General features: G+C 31.6%; 5 protein-coding genes and 2 long non-coding RNA genes across 12 annotated transcripts; 4 read left to right on the top strand and 3 right to left on the bottom strand.

The window, feature by feature from the left end:
- Window positions 1–532: 532 nt before the first annotated feature.
- On the top strand, window positions 533–4,460 carry LOC111424895 (L-type amino acid transporter minidiscs). Its single transcript, XM_023058621.2, has 4 exons — window positions 533–1,144; window positions 2,831–3,320; window positions 3,380–3,704; window positions 3,762–4,460. The coding sequence occupies exons 1-4, from the start codon at window positions 907–909 to the stop codon at window positions 4,149–4,151; spliced, it is 1,443 nt and encodes a 480-aa protein (XP_022914389.1). The 5' UTR covers window positions 533–906; the 3' UTR covers window positions 4,152–4,460.
- On the bottom strand, window positions 4,238–6,847 carry LOC111424897 (Tyrosine aminotransferase). The gene is made up of 3 exons (XM_023058623.2): window positions 6,558–6,847; window positions 5,328–6,316; window positions 4,238–4,692 (listed from the first exon to the last, which is right to left on the bottom strand). Exons 1-3 carry the CDS (start codon window positions 6,727–6,729, stop codon window positions 4,585–4,587), a joined length of 1,269 nt encoding a protein of 422 aa, XP_022914391.2. The 5' UTR covers window positions 6,730–6,847; the 3' UTR covers window positions 4,238–4,584.
- A 32-nt stretch (window positions 6,848–6,879) lies between these two features.
- Window positions 6,880–7,362, top strand: LOC111424899 (uncharacterized). The gene is made up of 2 exons (XR_002707660.2): window positions 6,880–7,131; window positions 7,182–7,362. It is a non-coding gene; the product is annotated as an uncharacterized lncRNA (long non-coding RNA).
- Window positions 7,363–9,190: 1,828 nt separating this feature from the next.
- Window positions 9,191–17,008, top strand: LOC111424898 (uncharacterized). Of its 3 annotated transcripts, XR_011640785.1 has the most exons (4): window positions 9,191–9,468; window positions 14,991–16,317; window positions 16,423–16,554; window positions 16,640–17,008. It is a non-coding gene; the product is annotated as an uncharacterized lncRNA (long non-coding RNA). The 3 variants fall into 3 exon arrangements; XR_002707659.2 differs by having other exon boundaries at window positions 16,423–17,008; XR_011640786.1 differs by lacking the exon at window positions 14,991–16,317 and having other exon boundaries at window positions 16,423–17,008.
- Window positions 9,827–11,732, bottom strand: LOC111424896 (CBP80/20-dependent translation initiation factor). Its single transcript, XM_023058622.2, has one exon. The coding sequence runs from the start codon at window positions 11,350–11,352 to the stop codon at window positions 9,994–9,996; it is 1,359 nt and encodes a 452-aa protein (XP_022914390.1). The 5' UTR covers window positions 11,353–11,732; the 3' UTR covers window positions 9,827–9,993.
- Window positions 11,941–20,030, bottom strand: LOC111424894 (cGMP-dependent protein kinase, isozyme 1-like). 4 transcript variants are annotated; one of them, XM_071197111.1, is made up of 5 exons: window positions 19,320–20,030; window positions 16,633–16,674; window positions 16,326–16,564; window positions 14,026–14,600; window positions 11,941–13,448 (listed from the first exon to the last, which is right to left on the bottom strand). In XM_071197111.1, exons 2-5 carry the CDS (start codon window positions 16,660–16,662, stop codon window positions 12,259–12,261), a joined length of 2,034 nt encoding a protein of 677 aa, XP_071053212.1. In that variant the 5' UTR covers window positions 16,663–16,674; window positions 19,320–20,030; the 3' UTR covers window positions 11,941–12,258. The 4 variants fall into 4 exon arrangements, with proteins under 4 accessions (XP_071053212.1, XP_022914385.2, XP_071053213.1 ...); XM_023058617.2 differs by lacking the exon at window positions 19,320–20,030 and having other exon boundaries at window positions 16,633–16,731; XM_071197112.1 differs by lacking the exons at window positions 16,633–16,674; window positions 19,320–20,030 and adding an exon at window positions 14,924–15,162 and having other exon boundaries at window positions 11,942–13,448; window positions 16,326–16,344.
- LOC111424742 (oligosaccharide transferase delta subunit) lies at window positions 17,108–19,304 on the top strand. Its single transcript, XM_023058399.2, has 3 exons — window positions 17,108–17,214; window positions 17,268–17,602; window positions 17,667–19,304. Exons 1-3 carry the CDS (start codon window positions 17,205–17,207, stop codon window positions 19,146–19,148), a joined length of 1,827 nt encoding a protein of 608 aa, XP_022914167.2. The 5' UTR covers window positions 17,108–17,204; the 3' UTR covers window positions 19,149–19,304.
- Window positions 20,031–20,072: the final 42 nt, after the last annotated feature.

The following is a 20,072-nucleotide window of genomic DNA, read 5'->3' on the forward strand; positions in this document are numbered from 1 at the left end:
CTAGAATAATTTGGTTTTAGCGTGGTATTTAAAAAAATATTACTTATAAAATTATTTTTATTATAAAATTCATTTAATTATTAGTAATATTTGGTTTATTAAATGGGAAAAAAAGTAGTAAAAATTTCATTCTTTACGCAATAGGTTTTTGTAGTAAAACAATTAGACCATAAAGCATTCCAAGGAATGAAATCAAAAGAAGCAAAAAAAGTGTATGATGCAACAACTCGACCCAGTTACTTCAAGTCGAAATAAATTCCCATCAGGTGTCGTATCCTGCCTGTGACATCTCTATAATACACCGAGACCTTTGAATAAACAAACTAACACACCGCTTGTATAAAATGATTTAAATCGTTTATTGCATTGACAATAAAACGTTCATCGCCAATTTGCAATTCGAAAGAGGTTGGTGCACGTGGCCGCATTTTGAAAGTAGCTCCGGGGGCAAAAAACTTAAGAGTTAAAATACGAGGAGGAGAAGGAGGAGAGTCCGCACACAACCACCAGGAGGAGGTCGATCGACTCCAACGTTCTCTTCAACTCGACCATCGTCATCCGGCCGAGCAATGAGCCTCTCTATTATCCGCTATAATTTCGCAAAGGAAATAAGAGGGGGCCACATTCGCTTTAATGTAGAGCCGCGTTGTTCGCCTGGCCTCCAATAACTAGCGATACGATTCCTGTTTTTCTAAACGTAGTAAATATACCTGTATACTAAACGCAACGAACAACGGGGCCTAAATTTTCGGGAGTGGGGTTTTTCAGTTGGCGACGACGCGCTTTCCAGAACACGTGGTGCTCAGTCGGAAGTGCTTCGATATGAAAGTAACAACGGACGTATTTAAAAAGTGTTTTTAAAAATAAACTTCTTTTGTTAGTTCAAAAGTTTTTTAAAGAATTAAAATGGGTAAAGCTTTGAGTCAAAATTCACTTGCCGGCTCCAGTCAAGGAATTAAAATGAAAAAGGAGTTAGGATTAATTGATGGTGTTGCTATTATTGTTGGAATAATAATCGGAGCGGGAATTTTTGTCTCTCCAAAAGGAGTATTAAGATATTCAGGATCTATTGGACAAGCTATTATAGTTTGGATACTCTCAGGGTTATTATCAATGATTGGAGCTTTATGTTATGCCGAATTAGGTAAGGATACGTTCCATTGCAATTTTTATTAACAAATCTCACTGTTGCATCAACTTTAATGAACTTTCGATTAATTTGAATCTTAGCGAATTCGATTAGAAGTTGCGTAAGACTTTTTAAACCCACCTTTGTAAAATCTTTTGGAGGTGGATGGTTGCCGAAAAGTGCTAAGATTGTTGGTGTTAAAAATCATTTTTAATTTTTTTTATGACTACTGGATACTACTGTTATGACCGCATTTTCCTATGGTTTTTCTTATCGTTTTGTCAACAATGTTTCGTTATCGTTCTCGCGTATTTGTAGGTACACGCGAATTCAACATAGGTTTATTTAACAACTCCAAAAACTGTAATTTATATCAAAAATATTTATATTCAATTTTTAATATTAAAATTTAACATTCTTATAAAAATAACATAACCACAATCAAGGACACATTTGACATTTTAAATATTTTCAGTCAAATCGAATTGGTTGCTAAGCAACGGCCGATTTCTCTTTTTAGCGGGATATTCAAATTCTAATTTATTTTTTTATTGATTTCTTTTTTGGTCTTCTTTTGTAACGGTAGTTTTCGCAAAAATTAATTTACTTTTTATTAAAATATGCAGCAAATGAAACCGGGTTTTAAAATATTTTAAAATAATATTTAAATTTTAAACATTATGGATACACGCGTTTCTAAATGAAAAATAAATTGTAAATTTAAATCCGAACAAAAACCGTGAGATTGTATATACATTTGAAACAAAGAATAACAAATAAATGCGTTCTGAAAGAGTTAAAAGCCGTAATCCTCGATAACCTTTACTGCGTAGATATGGGAGTGCTCGATTAATGTTTTCTTGTTTACTGTATTGTTAAGGTGTGATAAAAATAATTTAAAACGTGAAGAAAATTCATTTTCTTTTTTTCGATAAGTTAATATGCTTTGTATCGACGTAAAACCATTCAATTTTTTAATGAATAGTATTTTAATCTGGAATTCAATGAGGCATTTAAGCAGAAATGGTGATTATTATGTACACCTACTAATCAATATCGATAATTTATAATGTTTATATTTGATATTACAATAAAACCTCGATTCAGCACTAGATGGTGGTATTCAACTAAAAGTAGAACTAATACTAGACCTATAACTAGAAACACTAGCAGTATCTAGTCTTTTCCAAGGAGTTATTAGTCTTTTCCAGAGATATTTAGCAGTTTGGAAGCAGTAGGTAACTTTTGGAAACAGTATCTCCTCTTTCCAGTAGTTATTAGTCTTTTTCCAGCAGTATCTAGTAATTTGGAAGCAATAGGTAACTTTTGGAAACAGTATCTCCTCTTTCTAAGTAGTTATTAGTCTTTGGTCAGCAGTCGCTAGTCTTCTAAAAACAATTATTAGTCTCTTCCAGCAGTATTTAACATTCCGGATGCAGTAGGCAGCTTTTTGGAAATAGTAGGTAACTGTTAGAAACAATATCTCCTCTTTCCAAGTAGTTATTAGTCTTTTGCCAGCAGTATCTAGCATTCTGGAACTAATACGTAATCTTTTGGAAACAATATCTACAATTTAAGTTTTTATATCTGAAAACGCACAGTTAAATCTGAATGTTTCTGCTTTTAATGTTACTTCTAGTGCTAATATTAGCTCTAATTTTACTTGTTCTAAATCGTTTATAATTAATTATTTCTTTTTAGGTACAATGATACCAAAATCCGGAGGTGATTACGCTTACATAAGCGAAGCGTTCGGTCCACTTCCAGCTTTTCTTTACCTTTGGGTGGCACTTTTCATTCTGGTACCAACTGGAAATGCAATAACAGCAATAACTTTCGCCCAGTATATTCTTCAACCATTATGGCCAGCGTGTGATCCCCCTTACGAAGCTGTACGATTAATCGCTGCGGTTACAACGTGTTTTTTAACCGTAATCAATTGTTACAATGTTAAATGGGTTACCAGGGTTCAAGATGTGTTCACAGCGACGAAAATTTTCGCGTTATTATTGATTGTAGCTGCGGGGATATATTATTTATCAACGGGACATACACAACATTTACAAAACCCTATGGAAGGAACTCAAACCGAGCCTGGTTACATCGCGTTAGCGTTTTATTCCGGGTTATTTTCTTATTCTGGATGGAATTATTTAAATTACGTTACCGAAGAATTAAAAGATCCATATAGGTAATTATTTTTGCATAACTTTTTTATTTAAATTAATTGTAATATTCTTTTTTGTTTAGAAATCTTCCTCGCGCAATTTGCATTTCGATGCCGTTAGTAACGATAATTTACGTTATAACAAACGTTGCGTATTTCGTTGTATTGAGTCGTGCCGAAATTTTGGAATCGCAAGCGGTTGCAGTTACATTTGGTGATAAAATGTTGGGCACATTCTCGTTTTTAATGCCGTTCTTTGTTGCTTGTTCTACTTTTGGATCCTTAAACGGAGCTATTTTTGCTTCATCTCGATTATTTTTTGTTGGGGCGCGTCAAGGACATCTTCCGCAAGCCATCGCATTAATTGATATTAAAAGACTCACCCCGGTACCTTCATTAATCTTTATGGTAAGTTCAAGGATTATTTATTTCAATTCTTTTTCTAATTTTGTTCTTATTTTTTAGTGTATAATAACGTTAGCTTTGGTTGTAATTGAAGATGTTTACGTATTAATAAATTACGTATCATTTGTGGAAGCTTTATTTATAATGATCAGCGTAACGGGTCTTTTATGGATGAGGCGTTCGAGGCCGAACGCTGAAAGGCCTATAAAAGTAAATATTGCGCTTCCAGTGATATTTTTTATAATATGCGCATTTTTGGTGACTTTTCCGTGTTATGTTTCGCTTCTCGAAGTTGGAATAGCCTCCGTTTTTGTTCTTTGTGGTATTCCGGTGTTTTACGTCACAATTGGTTGGAAATCAAAACCAATTTGGCTACAAAGGTGCTTTGATAATTTCAATAAAAGCTGTGCTAAGCTCTTTGTTTGTGTACCAGAAGAAACCATTGACTGAGACAATTCTTATAAATAGAATAATAAATAAAAAGACAATAAATTAATTGGGATTCAATCATTCCATTGCAAAAGAAAGGGAAAAAGTATTTTTAACCATCACAAGGTGTTTTTAAAAAATTGTTTCTTGTGATAATTTTTATTTAAGCAAACTTGTACAATTGACCACATAGTTTTCATTTTTAATCTTTAAAGACTAATGAATTTATAATGACCCTCTAATGTCTGGGGTGATTGTTATTTATTATTTGTGAATGTATTCTTTTCTTTTGTCTTATTTTGTGTTAAGCAATAAACGGATAACGAGAGATTATGAACTTAAGTGTTGAGGTAGATTAAAACCTTAAATTTTTTTTTCACTAAATATAATTTCACTGAATGTTACTTCTTAAGTTATTACTAAGAAATTCAACGACGCATTTAATTAGATTATATCAGGTATAGTATTTGTTGCAAAATGCTTTAATGCGATCTCCGGCTTCCAGCATTAATTCCGAAGGTAAGGTTATAACCAATCTCATAAATCCTGGGAGTTCAAAACACTGAAAAATATATAAACATTATTTAAATTAAATTTAACAATACTTAAAACTAAGAAAAACATTAATAATAACCACACTCAATATAACATAACCTCACTTTAATGATGAATCGTTAAAACATTTTAAATTACTTTAATTTATTGAATTTTGCAATTCTTTTATGTTTAAAAATAAGAATTCTTTCAAAAAATCGTTAAATTAAGTTTAAAAAATCGGAATTTAATAATAATAATAAATACCAACTGAATATAACATAACCTCACTTTAATGATGATTCGTTAAAACATGAAATTTTTTAATTTACTTTTATTTATTGAATTTTGCAATTCTGTTATGTTTAAAAATAAGAATTCTTTTAAAAAATCGTTAAATTCCGTTTAAAAAATCGTAATTTAATAATAACTGAATATAACATAACCTCACTTTAATGATGATTCGTTAAAACATGAAATAATTTAAAAAATTACTTTTATTTATTGAATTTTGCAATTCTATTATGTTTAAAAGTAAGAATTCTTTTAAAAAATCGTTAATAATTAAATAAAACAAAATAAAATTGTAATAAAATAAAATAATTTCTGCAACTAACTTCACTTTAAAACTTAAAATTAATTTAATTATTAAACATTACTTACATCCCCTGGTAAACAAAACACCGATTCTTCCTCCATTAACCTCCTAACAAACTGCAATCCAGTTTGGAATTGTGGAAAATGTTCAAGGCAAATCTTAACCATCATATACATAGCACCATCAGGCATGTAAGGAATTAAACCTGGAATATCTTTAATTTGGTCAAAAGTTAACGTGGCGTTTTCGCAAAGGGTGTTAATTAAATCGTCGTGAAAATTTTGTGGTGTTTTCAATATTTTAGGTAAAGCTCCTTGAACGATTGTGTTACTACCGATGGTTTTTTGGCTAAGACATAACAATCCTTTCTTAATTTCATCTAAAGCATTAACTGGGTCGTGGATAATAATCCAGCCCATACGCCATCCGGGAATTAAAAACCTCTTTGCCAATCCGCCACAAATCAACATTGGCACTCCAGATTCCAAAGAGGCCATTGAAACGAATTTTTTCTCAGGAAACACCAAGCGTTCATAAATTTCATCCGCAATAACCGGAACTTGATATTTCCGGGCGATGTTTAAAATTTTCGCGAGATGTTCTTCATCGAAAACTGATCCACACGGATTCGATGGATTATTTACGACAATAGCGGAAGTATTTTCATCAATTTGCGATTCCAAATCGTACAAATCAACTTGCCAATTCTTTTCTGATAACAAATTATAAGTTTTTACTTTAACACCATTACTTTCCGCCAAAGTTCGATAAATTGGAAATCCCGGTCGTGGCATTAAAATGTTGTGATTTTTCCCTGCATCAGCTAAAACGCTTATACATAAATCTAAAGCTGATGAACAACCGCTGCATAAAATAATATCTTTTGGAGAAATTTCAACGCCATCATGTGATAAATACTCTGCCACGGCTAATCTTGCTGATTCATAACCAACGCATGGAGCATAACCGTTTGATGAACACTCATTTATAACCTCTAAAATTGATTCGAGTGTTTCTTGAGATGGTTTTAAGTTTCCATAAACTGTGGGATCACCTACGTATGAGGAAAAAATTAAAATGTTATGTTATGCATAAATATAGGAAAATAAGATTTTTTTTTCGGCGAGAATCACGCCATACATTCTTCAATGAAATTAACAATGCAAATGTGTTAAGCGAAGAAATCGGCGAACAAAAAAAACCTGATATACTAGTTACCATAATGACCTATACGTTATTGTAATTAAATAACAGAATGGCAAAATAAAAAAAAATTATCGCAAAGAAGTATTTACCTAATGAGAGTGCTATAACTTTCTTTTCTGGATTAGGTTCTAAATTCAAATTGTCCACGATATCTCTGATATAATTCTTGCAATTTTTCGCAGCTTTGGACGCCGTTATCTTCCATTCTTTCTGCGTCTTCTCATTGTAACCCAATTCATCTATTATTGGAGTCTCTAACATGATGGTTTTAAGTTAAATTTTTGAAACACTATCTTTTCGTTACGAAATCTTTTATGGTTAATTTTCTTTTTTTTTGTGGAGTTCTTTCTCGGTTGAGTATTCTATAAGAAATAACCGTGATCCGTTGAGATCAACTTGTTAAAACTATAGAAAACCAGTCACGGCCTTGGAATCGAAAATGATATGCGCCATATGTAAGTTGACGTCGGAAGAAATCCACACAAGTCGACAATCACCAAAGGGGACGATGAAGAAAATGCTTCCGATTGGTTCTTTATTATTGATACGCAAAAGACTTGTATCGTAGATGTTATGGTGGAGGTGCCATGCGATCGGGATCTTTTGCGTTCGAATCTAAGGTGGTTTGCTGTTGTTGTTTTTAACAGGGATTCTAAACCAAAGGTGTGGTTGTGGAAAAAATTATTTTTGTTGTTCATTAAATTCTTTTCTAGGTAATTTTGTTTATCGAGATGAATGCGTTAAAAACAACTCTTGTTTTTTTACATCTTGAGAAATGAATAAAGATAAAAAATTCCTAATGAAGATCGTAATTTTTATATACTTTTATCTTATTAATCCAAAAATCTTAATATTTTGTTGATATTTGATTTCATCATTATTAATAAAACCTTGTTTTAGATACTTTTTGACAATTTTTTTTTAAATTTTATTGAGAATCGCTGTTATTAAACAAAAAGAAATTCATATCTTAAAAAATACCAATTCAAATAGCTATTTATGACGTCACGGAATATACCTGTTGCGGGACTCCGCCCACAAAGGTGACTTCTCCGGTTAATTTGCATTCCTGCTGAACAAGAAGTCAAATCCTGTGTCGTTGTTATCTGCTCATTTTAATTAAGTGGAACGATTTGCCGGGGGTGATGCCAAAGGGGTTATGATTCCTGAGTTGTGCAATACTTAGAGCATGACGCGACTTTTGCGTCCAAACAAATTTGAGTATTATATCACCCCCTAAACATAATAAATTATAAGTAATTAAATCCAATTAATGCAATAATCCATAGCATTGAATTGCTATTGGTTATTTCTCTTTTAACAGAGATAAAATGGATTAATATGCGAACAACGCACACAGAAACATAAAATATTCATAGTTATTTATGAATTTATGAACCTGTTATTATGATGAGGATAAAGTACACATTTTTTTTTATTTGAAATAGAAGGTTAAGATCAATCGGCAAAAAAAGTTTTAAGATTTTAACCAAGCGTATACGTATTGAATTCATTGTACGTAATAAAAAGTTTATGCATAAACAATTAAATTGAATTTGAATCAGGTAAAAATAGCGAACACACGTGAATTGATGATGGAAATTTGCCAAAAATGTATGAATGGCTAGAAGCAATTGGGAAACGCGCATTAACGTGCCATAATTTATGTGGTCTCATTTATTGCTTTCTAGTTATTTCTATTAAATTTGAAAGAAAATTTCAAAATTTGATGATTTTCATTGTGTTGTCAAAATATTGACAGATAAAATAAATCATAACCTCACTTTTAAAGAAAAAATTAACTTTGACCATAAAAAACGATTTTACACATTTATCGTTGTAAAATTGATTAATTACATTAAAAAATTGATAAAAAGGATAATTTTTGATATAATTTTGGTGGTATGCAGTATTTCATTTCATTTCTCGATATGACAGAAAAAGTGATTATTTTGGTTTATAGTTATAAAATAGATTTGTTTAATATTTTTATTCTATAAAATCTAACTATGTTTTAGTTATTCTAATAAATATAGAAAGAATTTTCAAATTTAGTGTTTTAAAATTATAGGCTGTCAAAATGACAGAACTAAACAAACATAACCTTACTTTTTAACAAATCAACATTGACCATAAAATTCGAGTTAAACACTTTTTTTTTAATAACCGGTTATAAACTTAATTAAATACGTTAAATAAATAGTAACTGTTAATATAATTTAGGTATGTATAATTTCGTCTTATTTCTCGATATGTCAGATAAAGTGATTGTTGAATTTCAGCTAATTTTAATCTTATAATTTCATTTATATACAATTTAGTTGCCAATGTAAAACATTTTGTAGAAAAATTTGTAGGCAACAGCAAAAATGTGAAATATGCATCCGTAGATGTCATCGATTATTATAACCACAAAAACCTAAATCTTGGTATACAACATTGAAGAAAAATATATATTTGAAAAGAATTGCTATAAAGCCAAAAGATAGTAAACAATTAAATTAGTATATTTTTAGAAAAATCCCTTTAATTATTTATTTAAAATTATATGCTGTCAAAATGACAGTTCCAAACAAAATATAACCTCACTTTTTAAGAAATCAACATTGTCCATAAAATGCAACTTACACACATTTTACTGAACACCCGATTGTAAAATTGAATAAATATGTTAAAAAAAGTTAACAACAAATAATTTTTGATATAAATCTGGTAGGTATGACTTTGTATCATTTCTCGACATGGTAAATAATGTAATTGTGTTGGGATTCAGTTATAAAATAAGTTTGTTTAATAATTTTAGTGTTATAGTTTCATTAATATACGATTTAGTTTATTACAGGTAATAAATTTTGTAGGGGTATTAATAGACAACAAGAAAATGTAAAACATGTTTCCGGAGATGTCATCATCATGAAAATCACAAAGAAACTTTCTTTTTCTGGAATACAACGTTGAAGAAAGGAGTGTATTTAAAGACAACCATAACAAAGCCAAAAGGTAGTACAAAATTAAAATGGAACATTTTTATTGTATTCCAGATTATTTTCCAAATTATCTATTTATCTCTGATTATAACCAAAATTAGATTAAAATTTTCTGTTAATAATTTTAACGTTGAGGTTACGTTTATTACCTAAGATTGAAAATGAGAATAAATTTATTTTTTATCATTAAAAAAAATTTTTGACAGTTCAAAACATACCTAACCTCACTTTTGAACAAAATCTAACCTAGAATATTTAAAACGTCATCACTCTAACCTCAATTATAATTTTTACTTACTCATTTAAGATATATCACTATTTTTAAGAATTCTCTTTGATTTTTTTATTAAATAATGAAAAAAATACTCAGATAAAGTGAAAAGTCAAAAAGAATTTTTATTGAACACACCTTAATCTATAAAAAATAATAATTTCAAATTTTAAATAAAATTTAAATTATTTCAGTCCATTAATAACTTATTTCCCCGCACTTTTTATTAAATTTTTTTTGGTCCTCGTTCTTCTTTTTATCTAATTTTTATTTTATTCTTGGATAATAATAAAGCACCGATGATCCAGGTAATTGCCAGTTAGACGCGTGCAATTCGATTAGTTGTAGAAGTGTTTTCCTTACCGAAGGAGATCCAACGCTCGCTAAGAACCCATCTCGAACGTTTGCTAAAAGCTGTTCCAATTGTGCGGGAAGTTCGTTTTCTAAATCCCTTCCAATCGAGGTTAGTACAAAAAAGAGGCATTCCGTTTCCGCTAAGCATTTAATCGGTAGACTCACGCACGCTTGGCAACATTTTGCCAAAACGGAAAGAAGTACCAAATCGGGTTGCAAATTTTCAAATCGATCTCTTAATTGATGACGTTTAAGTTGACCACACATCTCAGTTAAAAACCACATAAAAGCACTAAATCTAGTCCCATCTCCAGCTTTTATACCGCGTAAGATTTTATCACGTTCTTGATACCATTGCTGACAGGTGTTAATTAACGATTCAATAAACGTTTGGGTGCGTTCTTTTTCAATAATCGTAACACAAAGTTTTGCTCCAGCTTCCGAATATTTTATTCCTTCAACAACCCGTTCCATTATTATCTTAGCCAATTCCATTAAAGTTCTCGATTGTAATTGATTAGGATTTTCAGTCGCTATTTTAACCGTTGCCGAATGTTCAGAAAAAGCCCCCAAATCGGCTTCTTGTAACATCAAAAATTCTTTATTTTTAGCCATATTTCTTATTTCTGCAGCCCCCGTTGATTTAGAACGTCTCAAATTGTGATTTTGAGGGGAAGAATTTTGATTCCAATTCTGATTTTTTTGTTGCTGTTGTTGTTGTTGGGCTTGTTGAAGAAATTGATGATGAGCGCTTAACGCTTCCGCTGTCATTTGAAAATTAACTCGAGGGAGATGATTTAAAATTTGAGATGTTGAAGTTGAATGAAGAATAGGAAGTGGAACAATAGGAATAATTGAATGTGGGAGATGTCTAAGAACGTTTCCACTCGATTTTGATTGTTGTAAAGGGTGTTGGTGTTGATGATGTTGAATATTGTTACAATCAAAATTGAATAATGCTAAGTTTCCGCTTGATTTTGACGTTTGAAGTTCGGACCCCATCGTAAATTCTTTCGCGTGTACGTTTAATTTGTTATTACCGTGTTGTTGAGGAATATTATCTATTCGCACGTTGGGGGGTCTATAAATTTCCATCGTTGGTTTGTTACCTTTTACGAGATTAGCAGCCATCATTGTTTGACTTCTTCGTTTCGATGATTCTCTGCTATTTTGTTTAACAAAGCTTCGCTCTCGCAAAACGGTTGTTGAACTTGATTGAAAATCGGCTTTTTGACTACGTTTTAAGCCACCCGATTGTTGATTTTGAGACATTTTTACTCTTTTTTTTAATTAAAATTGTTACGAATCAGTTAGCACACACGTTTATAACTGAAAGGAAACTAAACTCGGCTTGCAACTATAATAAGTTTTGACGAATGCCGTCCACGCAATCGCCTAATTTAGATGTGCGAGGTTACGCGATGAATTTCCATCCGTATAAAATAGGAGGTGAACGAAAAATATTAAAAACGTATGTAATTTTTTGCTTTTAGATTTCGCTGACCGATTTCTTTGGTTTGTTACACGAAAGCAAACTGATGTGGCGGAACTATCGTTAAGAAATTGTGGTCTCCTCTGTTTCGTGTATTTTTAGAGTGTGTTTAAATATATCTCGCGGGGTGATGCTGGTCGCTCACCGAGTTAAACTATCCGTTTTGTGTCCGTTTGTTCTCGAGAGACGCCTTGAGACTTAATAATAGAAACTGCGGGCGTGGTAAAACCTCTCTTCGTTATTTGACGATCACCACCACGACAATGTTACGCTCAATTTGGACCTAGCCTTTGAAAAAAAAATTTTTCTTTTGAGTCTGAATACCACAATTTAAATCTAAACTTAAGCAATGAGTTAACTGATTATGTAAAAAAAAACAACTTTTTATATACTTCATTTATTCTTATAAATACAATTTTTACCCAATTATATTTAACACCATAAAATAAATAAAATCTTTGTAACAAAAAATAAAATAAACTATAAAATGTAACATTAAGAAAGTTAAATTCATTAAAACTATTCGTTTGCACACTTTTAAAAAACTTAACTTTATTTGACATTTAGATGACATTTAGTAAAAGCAAACCTAACCTCACTTTTAATAATGATTTAAGTTGACATAGTAAGTATCCAACAAACCAAAAATCCCTAAATCTTATGATTTGCCAAAACGAATAAGTTTTTTAAAATTGATCAAATTCCGTCGAATCAGGAGGAATATCGTCATCTTTCTTAAACGAATCAATATTTCTAACATCAATATTACTTGTCAATTTTGGAACGTAAGGAGCCTTCATTTTCTTACTTCTCAATTTGTTCCATTCGAAACCTTGGAACCACTTATGATTTCGAATATCATCGATACCATTCTTTTGGAGTCCCAATCGTTCCGTTGGAGTTGGTCTGCACAGTTTCAAAATAATATTCACTGCGCTACGACTAACGTGTTGAGGAAAAGTAACTGCATTAATTCCTTTTAAAATTCTATTATAAGTTTTCATATAATCATCCCCAGCTCTAAACGGAGTTCTTCCCACTAACAATTCAAAAATTAAAATACCAAACGTCCAATAATCAGCTGATTTATCGTGCCCTTTATTGTAAATTATTTCGGGTGCGACGTATTCGGGGGTTCCGGCGAATGTAAACGTTTTTAATTGATCACCTAAATGTTTTGCAAAACCGAAATCGGTTAATTTAATATATCCTTGTGCGTCGATTAAAAGATTCTCCGGTTTTAAATCGCGGTAAATGTATTTTCTTTCGTGGAGATAAGCGAACGCTTCTAAAACACATCCGGCGAAGAATCTTGCGTCTTGGTCTGAAACGCATTTATTCTTTCTCTTTTGCAAATAAGCCCACAGATCACCACCGAGACAACTTTCCATCAGGAAATATAAATATTTTTGATCTTTAAAAGTGTTGTATAACCTCACAATAAATATACTATTACATTTAATTTGAATATTACGCTCATTGTAAACATGCTCAACTTGGGATTGCTCAACCATATCAGCTTTCTTTAAATATTTCAATGCAAATGTTAAATCTTTTTGCTTTTTATGTTGTACGAGTTCAACGCGACCAAATCCTCCAACACCCAACGTTGCTATCATTGTTAAATCAGCTAATTTTATATCCGAATATTCCCCTCCGGCCGATGTTGATGGCATTTCTCTTTTTGGTGTTTTATCTTGTTCCTGAACATCTTCGATTTTATCATCAACAACTTTTAAGAGGTTGGGATCGAAATGTTCTTGGAATTGAGTACGAGTTAATGTTAAACATTCAACAGATGGTGCTTGAGCTGTTACGGTGGCTTGTCTTGTATCCGAATATAATAAAGCACGTTCTCCGAAGAATTCACCTTTACCTGGAATAATAAAAAGCATTATATTAGATTAAAAGTAAGATGATTGTATTACTTGTTTATTTGGCTTATCAAATATTTTTAAGGATGTTTTATTACTTTACCCAGAATTGAGTTATCATTTTTTCGTTCAAAACATTTTTATCTAAATAAAATATTGATATATCCCTCATCTTATACATAAGTCTCTCAAGACTGCTAAACCCGAATGTTTCTAGTTCTAGTTCTTGTGTTAGTTCTAGTGATAGTGTTAGTGTAAAACTAGAACTAACAACGCAACGTTAGATTGTTGTATATTTTTCAAGAACCTATAACTAACACTAGACCTAGATCTAGAAACATTAGGGACGTCTTAAGCACGCACGGCTAAGCCCGAATGTTTCTAGTTCTAGGTCTAGTGTTAATTCTACTTTTCGTTCAATAAAAATACCACAATCTAACGGTGAATAACAATTAAAACTAGAACTATTCGGATTTAGTCGCATGTATTGCATTTAAAGTGAAATTAACTGTATGTTGAAACTGCATAAAAAACTAAATTCATGTTAGTTAGGCAACCCCTTTTACTTTTAAACATTACCTAATTCTCCAACTTTTCCTTCACCATTTTTCGTGACAGTAACTGATCCAGCTCGAATAATATAAAATTTATCGCCAACATCGCCTTCTTTAACAATCACCGTATCCGGTTTAAAAACTTCTTTTTTCAACAAATCAGCGATTATCCTCAATTTTTCCTCTCTCAACTTATTAATCATCGGGACATTCTTTAAAAAGGAAAACGTTTCGTTCATGTATTGCATTGCATCTTTAATAAGACTTTGTTGATAGACAACTCTCGGTAAAACCCAAATCTTTCCGCTCGTGATCGCCTTAATTGTCGCTAATCGTTTATTGTTATACAAAACGGCTAATTCCCCGAAAACTTTTTGATCACTAAATGAGCTGACCAATTTGTTCTTAACGTAAACCTCGAACGTCCCTTGATCGGAAACGTACATATTACTTCCAGGTTCGCCTTCTTGAATAATCACTTCGCCTTCCGCGACTTCTTTGGAATACATCGCATCTACAATTACATCTAAAATTTTTCCTTGAAGGATGTTTTCCAAGAATTCATTTGAAGATATCGCCTTTTTGATGATTTCTTTGTCGCTATATTAAAACAAAATTATTTGTTAATTAATATTTTCTGCAAAATGGCTAAACTATTAAAAAAAAAGCAGACCACACGATTTTTTATTTTATAAAATCCAAAGAAAGCAAAAAGAAATAAGATAATAAGAAAGAAGAAGTAAGACAATCTCTTTTAGTTGGCACATCAAAAAGCGTTTTAACTTGTCTTACCTCTTAGACAGAACCGTGTGCTCTGAAAATATTCTGAAAGTTATTTAATTCTTTTTAATTCAATATTGAGTTTTTAATTCATGTGCAAATACTTTTTTCTTTGATTTTCTCTTTTAATTTAATAATCTTACTGGTCACTTTTTGGCGTAACCTCAATTTCAACATTATTATCCAACGGAATATGTTCTCTAATTCCAGGTCTTCTTTCATCTACAACTTGAGGATTTATAACAGGTGGCTTCTCTGGTTCAGCAGGTGGCTTCTCTGGTTCACCAGGTGGCTTCTCTGGTTCATCAGGTGGATTAAAAACTCGAGCTGTAACATTCATTTTCCTACTCCAACAGCAACACTTCAGGCAAAGCATGTTTTTCTAGAAGAAAATATAGAGAACTCGCGAGATGTACACCAAAAAATAATAATTGATTTTTGTATTGATTAAAAATTGTTCTCCGAGATTAATCTAATCGCGAACGCATTTCCTTGTACTTAAAATGTTGAGATTAAAAGTTATTATTATTTTTTAATACTATTATTGTGCTAATTTTTGGTTAGTTACTAATTTTTTTTACTTACTGCATGTAATGATACTAATACAACAGTTTCTAAATGATATTACTTGTTAATAGAACTATTTCGTACACTTTATGTGTCGATAAGAAATTATTAAAAGATAAGATAACTGTGGAGATTGAAATTCCTAAAACTAACGTCTTAAAGATATCAATTTATTTTTATATTCCAATAACAGGATATTCGATGATTAATAATTTATGATCACACACGATTATTTTTACGTATATTATTTAATTAGGGAGAAATTACACTGATTGCAATTTTTTAATTCGCAGATTTTTTTTCTGCGCAAAACGTAACACAAAAGCGGAGCGCTGCAATAATAGTTATAACTTTACGTGAGAAAATCGCTTTAAAATCGTAATAAAATCGTGCGATATAATGGAATAATTCATTAAATTCTCAAGAAACGATAAAAACGATTTAAATACCAACGAAAAATGTAACGTAACTAAGTTACAGCGACATCTGTTACCGATTTAAAATATCACTAAAGCATTCTTGTCATTTTGACATTTAAGAATCCTCTTAAAATGACAATTTTAATTAAATACCTACGAAGAATGTAACTAAGCTACAGGAACATCTATTTAAAAAATAACTAAAACAATCATTTTGACATTTAATAACAATTTTAATTAAATGCTTACGAAGAATAATTAACAGCGACATCTGTTATCGATTTAAAATATAAATAAATTGACACATTCTTGTCATTTTGACAGTTAAGAGTCATGTTAAAATGACTGTAATTAATCCAATATTTTAAAGTTTTCAAGGTCCTCCGTAGCATGTGGAATTCTTTCTAGTTTGTATTCAACCTTCTTTTTTCAGTTTATGAAGAAATCTTAATGAATTGTGATGTTGTTATCGAAAAATTAACACAAAGCAAAGAGAATAAGAAGTATTTGCACATTCTTAACACTTTAAAGCATATATCTGTTAATAAAACGTACTTACCTGTAACTTTTAGGATATGTTTTAATTTCAACATCCTTTTCTTCTTTAATTTTTTCTGTAACTCCAAATCTTCTAAATTCACTTTCTTCTTTTGCAGGTTGTACTGGTGTAAATCCATCGATTTCATCGAGTTTTTTATATCTATCACGTTCATTTTCGTTATGATCCGGGCTAAATAATATCGAATCATATATTTCTACATCTTTGTTCCAACGACCAACAATTTTGTGTAAGAAACTCTTTAAAATGGAATTTATTTTAAATTTTACTTCAAGATTCGCAAAAGGATCAGTTTTAAATAATTTACCTTGTAGGTTAATCTCAAATGTTCATCCATATCGATGAATTTCTATGAACGAAGTGAAAAATAAAAATCTGTTTTATTCTTGTAAATTTTAAACTGTCGTGATAAGATATAAAAATTTTAGGCTGAATACGTTTTAAAGCAATTGTTGTTTATGAATTATCGGAACGGATGTGATTACTTTATTGATTTCTTATCTCAACTTTTTAACAAAATGTTTTATAGAAATGTAAGAAATAACCAATTTATTTTATTAACACCTTTTTGTTAAGGTTTAATTAAGATCTAAATGATAAAAATGATTTTATTTTAAGAGATACTAATCTGTTGTTTTTATTGTACATAGTTTTACTTAAATAAATTAGTTCTTAATCGATAATGTCAAAATAAAATTTAAATAATCACAAATTCCCGCCATATTTTTTGAATATCTTAATCATTGTTACCAACACATTCTTTTTTGTTACCACGTAATGTATCTCGCGCATGCGCGTTTACATTTCTTTCATTTACGTGTCATTCCGGCGATGTACCGGTGTTTGTGAATCAATTTTGAATTAAAACTCATCGAAATAATGAAACTCCGTAAGTAAAAACCAATACAATTAATCAATTAATAATGTAATTATTCGATTTAGTTCCGTTTGTGTTCCTCACGGTTTGTGTTTTTATCTCAACAACACACGGTAGTATTAATGGTTATATTACGCCTGGTGATAGAAATAGACTTCTCGAAGCCTTTACGAAGGGTTTTGTAAAATTACAAGAAGGGGATGTGGTTACTGTGTACCAAGCAGCTAAAGGATTTGAATTGTTGGGTCAAAAAGTGGTGAAGGTGTTGTTTATGGATGCTTGCGCTCATTTGAAGGATAATTTCAAGGAAGATTCAACCCCGGAAGCGGCTTTTCATGCGATTTCCACCTGGACGATACTCAAATGCGAAGGAAAATTGTATTCTGACGTACATTTAAACGTAATTAAAACAAAGAAAAGGGTTAATTATATTTTATTTAACTTTTTTTTTTGTTTTAATGCAGGTTTTAAAGGTGGCTTTAGGTAGCGATAAATCTTCAACGTCCGATTTGCGATATGCAGCGGAGACTTTACATGTTTTAAACATTCCAATTCCGAATCCTGAGAAGGTGGGAAAGCTTTTACAGGCTAAATTAAAAGAAGATGATGGATTGCAAAGTTTAGGACATGCTTTGCATTTGTCGTCATTGTTGGGGAATGCTGGTAAATTCATTTTGGATCGTATTGAAGATGTTGTTGTTCAAGCAGATGAAGTTGATGGGAAAATGTTGCAATGGGAAGGTGGGCTAACTATAACAGGCTTACTTTTAACTGGGTTATTCCGTGTTCCCGGGGCTAAGCCACTTACGGAAGCTCAAGCTGATAAATTTGCTGTTTATTTATTGAGTAGAAGGAGTGTTCAAACTCCACGTGGGGCTTTAGCTTTGATTCAATCCGCTCAAGTTTTAGCTTCAAGTTCAGTATCACCCGTTAGTTTAACCATTTCTGGACCACCTCACGTAACGTCCGATAAACCAGATTTAACCATAAAACTCACCAATTTATTAGGAGAACCTTTAAAAACTTTACCAAGCCCCGTTGTTGCGCAATCAGCAATTAGAATTACCGATGACGTCGTTGTTTTAAGCAAACAACCACTTACGCCAGGAAAAGACTCTAAAACAGAATTTATCTTACCCTTAAGATTAGAACCAGGACAATATAAATTAGCTCTTAGTGCAGGACAACACACCTCAACGTTTACTGTAAGAGTTTTGGGTCCAATTACTTTAAAAAATTTAGAAGTTGGGTTAGGAGACGCCGATGGAGCTTCAGCACCAAAGTTGTATAAATTAAACTATAATTCCCAATTAGATCAAGTTCTCCAAGCTGATTCTACACACAATCTAATTATGAAATTTAATTTACCTCGCCCTGTTCATCAAGCTTTCTTACGTTTATCAGCGGGAAAACGCGAAATTATCTTTATAGCTGAAAGGGATACATCGCAATCGTACAAAATGAGTGTAAACCTTGCTTCTGAACTAACATCTTCTGGTAAATTTGAAATGGAATTGATTATTGGAGACGCAATCGTAAGTAATCCTTTCAGATGGAAGTTAGGTTACGTTCAGGTGAGTGTGTCGCAAAGTGGCGAATCGGAAGAAAAGATTCAATTGACCGGGCCAAAACCGGAAATTGAGCATCTATTTCGTCAACCGGAAAAACGCCCACCTCAAACTGTCTCGCTTCTTTTTACTGCGTTGGCTGGAGCGCCTTTACTCTTATTGTTCGTTTTGTGGGGCAGGATTGGAGTCAACATCAGCAATTTTAGCTTTACTGCTATCCCTTTTCACATTGGATTCGCAGCAATTCTTGGTTTGTTTGCGTTATTTTGGCTCCGTTTAGATATGTTTGTTACTTGTGGATGGTTGTTGCCCATCGGAGGATTCACCTTTTTATCAGGAAATGTTTTACTTAATAAAATTGCTAAACAGCGGAAATAAAAAAAAAACGTGCATTTAGTTTAGAAATTTAAATTCTTTATCTTCTTAAATGTCTCTGAAATAACTTTTTTGTTTGTCAATGAAAATTGAAAGAAAAATGATCGTATGTGATTATTTAATAAGTTTTATACAATAAAGTGTTGTTAAAAAATTTAATTCTTTTTTAATTACCTTAAAATACAGTTACCAGCTTTAGACCAAGAACGGTAGAATCTAAGAGTATTGGTATATTCTGGGAACAGCCGACGGACCGTTCGTGACGTCACACTACTAGTATTTCACACTTTCAGTTAGTAAATGCTTAATTTATTCTATTCGCATTTTGTATAATTAGTTTGAGACTTGATAACGTTTATAATGTATGTAAAAGAAAAATCTTGATGAATGTTTTTAGGTCTAGTGTTAATTGTGATGTCAGACCTAAAACTAGAACTAACAGCCATCTTAAGAGACGTGCAGCTAAACCCGAATGTGTCTAGTTCTAGGTGTAGTTGATGTCATAACTGAAACTAGATTCGTAGAACTAGAATGATTCAGGTTTAGCCGCACGTGTCTTCAAACTGCTAAACCCGACTGTTTCCAGTTCTAAGTCTAGTGTTAGTTTTGATGTCAAAACTAAAACTAGAACTAACACTAGACCTAGAAATAGAATCATTCGGGTTTAGCCGTCTTGAGAGATTTGCGGCTAAATCCGAATGTTTCTAGTTCTCGGTCTAGTGTTAGTACTAGTTTGACACTAGAAGTATCACTAAAACTGTTTTAGTTCAATAAAAATATGCAACATCTTATGCTAACTAGCGCTACCTACCACTGTCACTAGAAAAAACGATGTTTTGTTGGCTGGAGAAATTTAATTACTAAATTTCTGTGGTTACAAATAGTACTTAAATTGATAAAAAAATTAACGGTTGGTATTAAAACTAC

This window comes from Onthophagus taurus, chromosome 6, assembly GCF_036711975.1.
Source record: "Onthophagus taurus isolate NC chromosome 6, IU_Otau_3.0, whole genome shotgun sequence".
Taxonomy (NCBI): Eukaryota; Metazoa; Arthropoda; class Insecta; order Coleoptera; family Scarabaeidae; genus Onthophagus; species Onthophagus taurus.

Bases quoted from the DNA above. Each gene is read 5' to 3' on its own strand.
- LOC111424895 (XM_023058621.2), top strand. From the start codon at position 907: ATGGGTAAAGCTTTGAGTCAAAATTCACTTGCCGGCTCCAGTCAAGGA. The intron at 1,145-2,830 runs GTAAGGATACGT...ATTTCTTTTTAG, and splicing joins TTTATGTTATGCCGAATTAG to GTACAATGATACCAAAATCC. The intron at 3,321-3,379 runs GTAATTATTTTT...TTTTTTGTTTAG, and splicing joins GAATTAAAAGATCCATATAG to AAATCTTCCTCGCGCAATTT.
- LOC111424897 (XM_023058623.2), bottom strand. From the start codon at position 6,729: ATGTTAGAGACTCCAATAATAGATGAATTGGGTTACAATGAGAAGACG. The intron at 6,317-6,557 runs GTAAATACTTCT...CCTCATACGTAG, and splicing joins AGTTATAGCACTCTCATTAG to GTGATCCCACAGTTTATGGA. The intron at 4,693-5,327 runs GTAAGTAATGTT...TATATTTTTCAG, and splicing joins TGTTTTGTTTACCAGGGGAT to TGTTTTGAACTCCCAGGATT.
- LOC111424896 (XM_023058622.2), bottom strand. From the start codon at position 11,352: ATGTCTCAAAATCAACAATCGGGTGGCTTAAAACGTAGTCAAAAAGCC.
- LOC111424894 (XM_071197111.1), bottom strand. From the start codon at position 16,662: ATGGATGAACATTTGAGATTAACCTACAAG. The intron at 16,565-16,632 runs GTAAATTATTTA...TCCATTTTAAAG, and splicing joins ATTTGAGATTAACCTACAAG to AGTTTCTTACACAAAATTGT. The intron at 13,449-14,025 runs GTAATGTTTAAA...TTATTATTCCAG, and splicing joins AGGAAAAGTTGGAGAATTAG to GTAAAGGTGAATTCTTCGGA.
- LOC111424742 (XM_023058399.2), top strand. The intron at 17,603-17,666 runs GTAATTAAAACA...GTTTTAATGCAG, and splicing joins ATTCTGACGTACATTTAAAC to GTTTTAAAGGTGGCTTTAGG.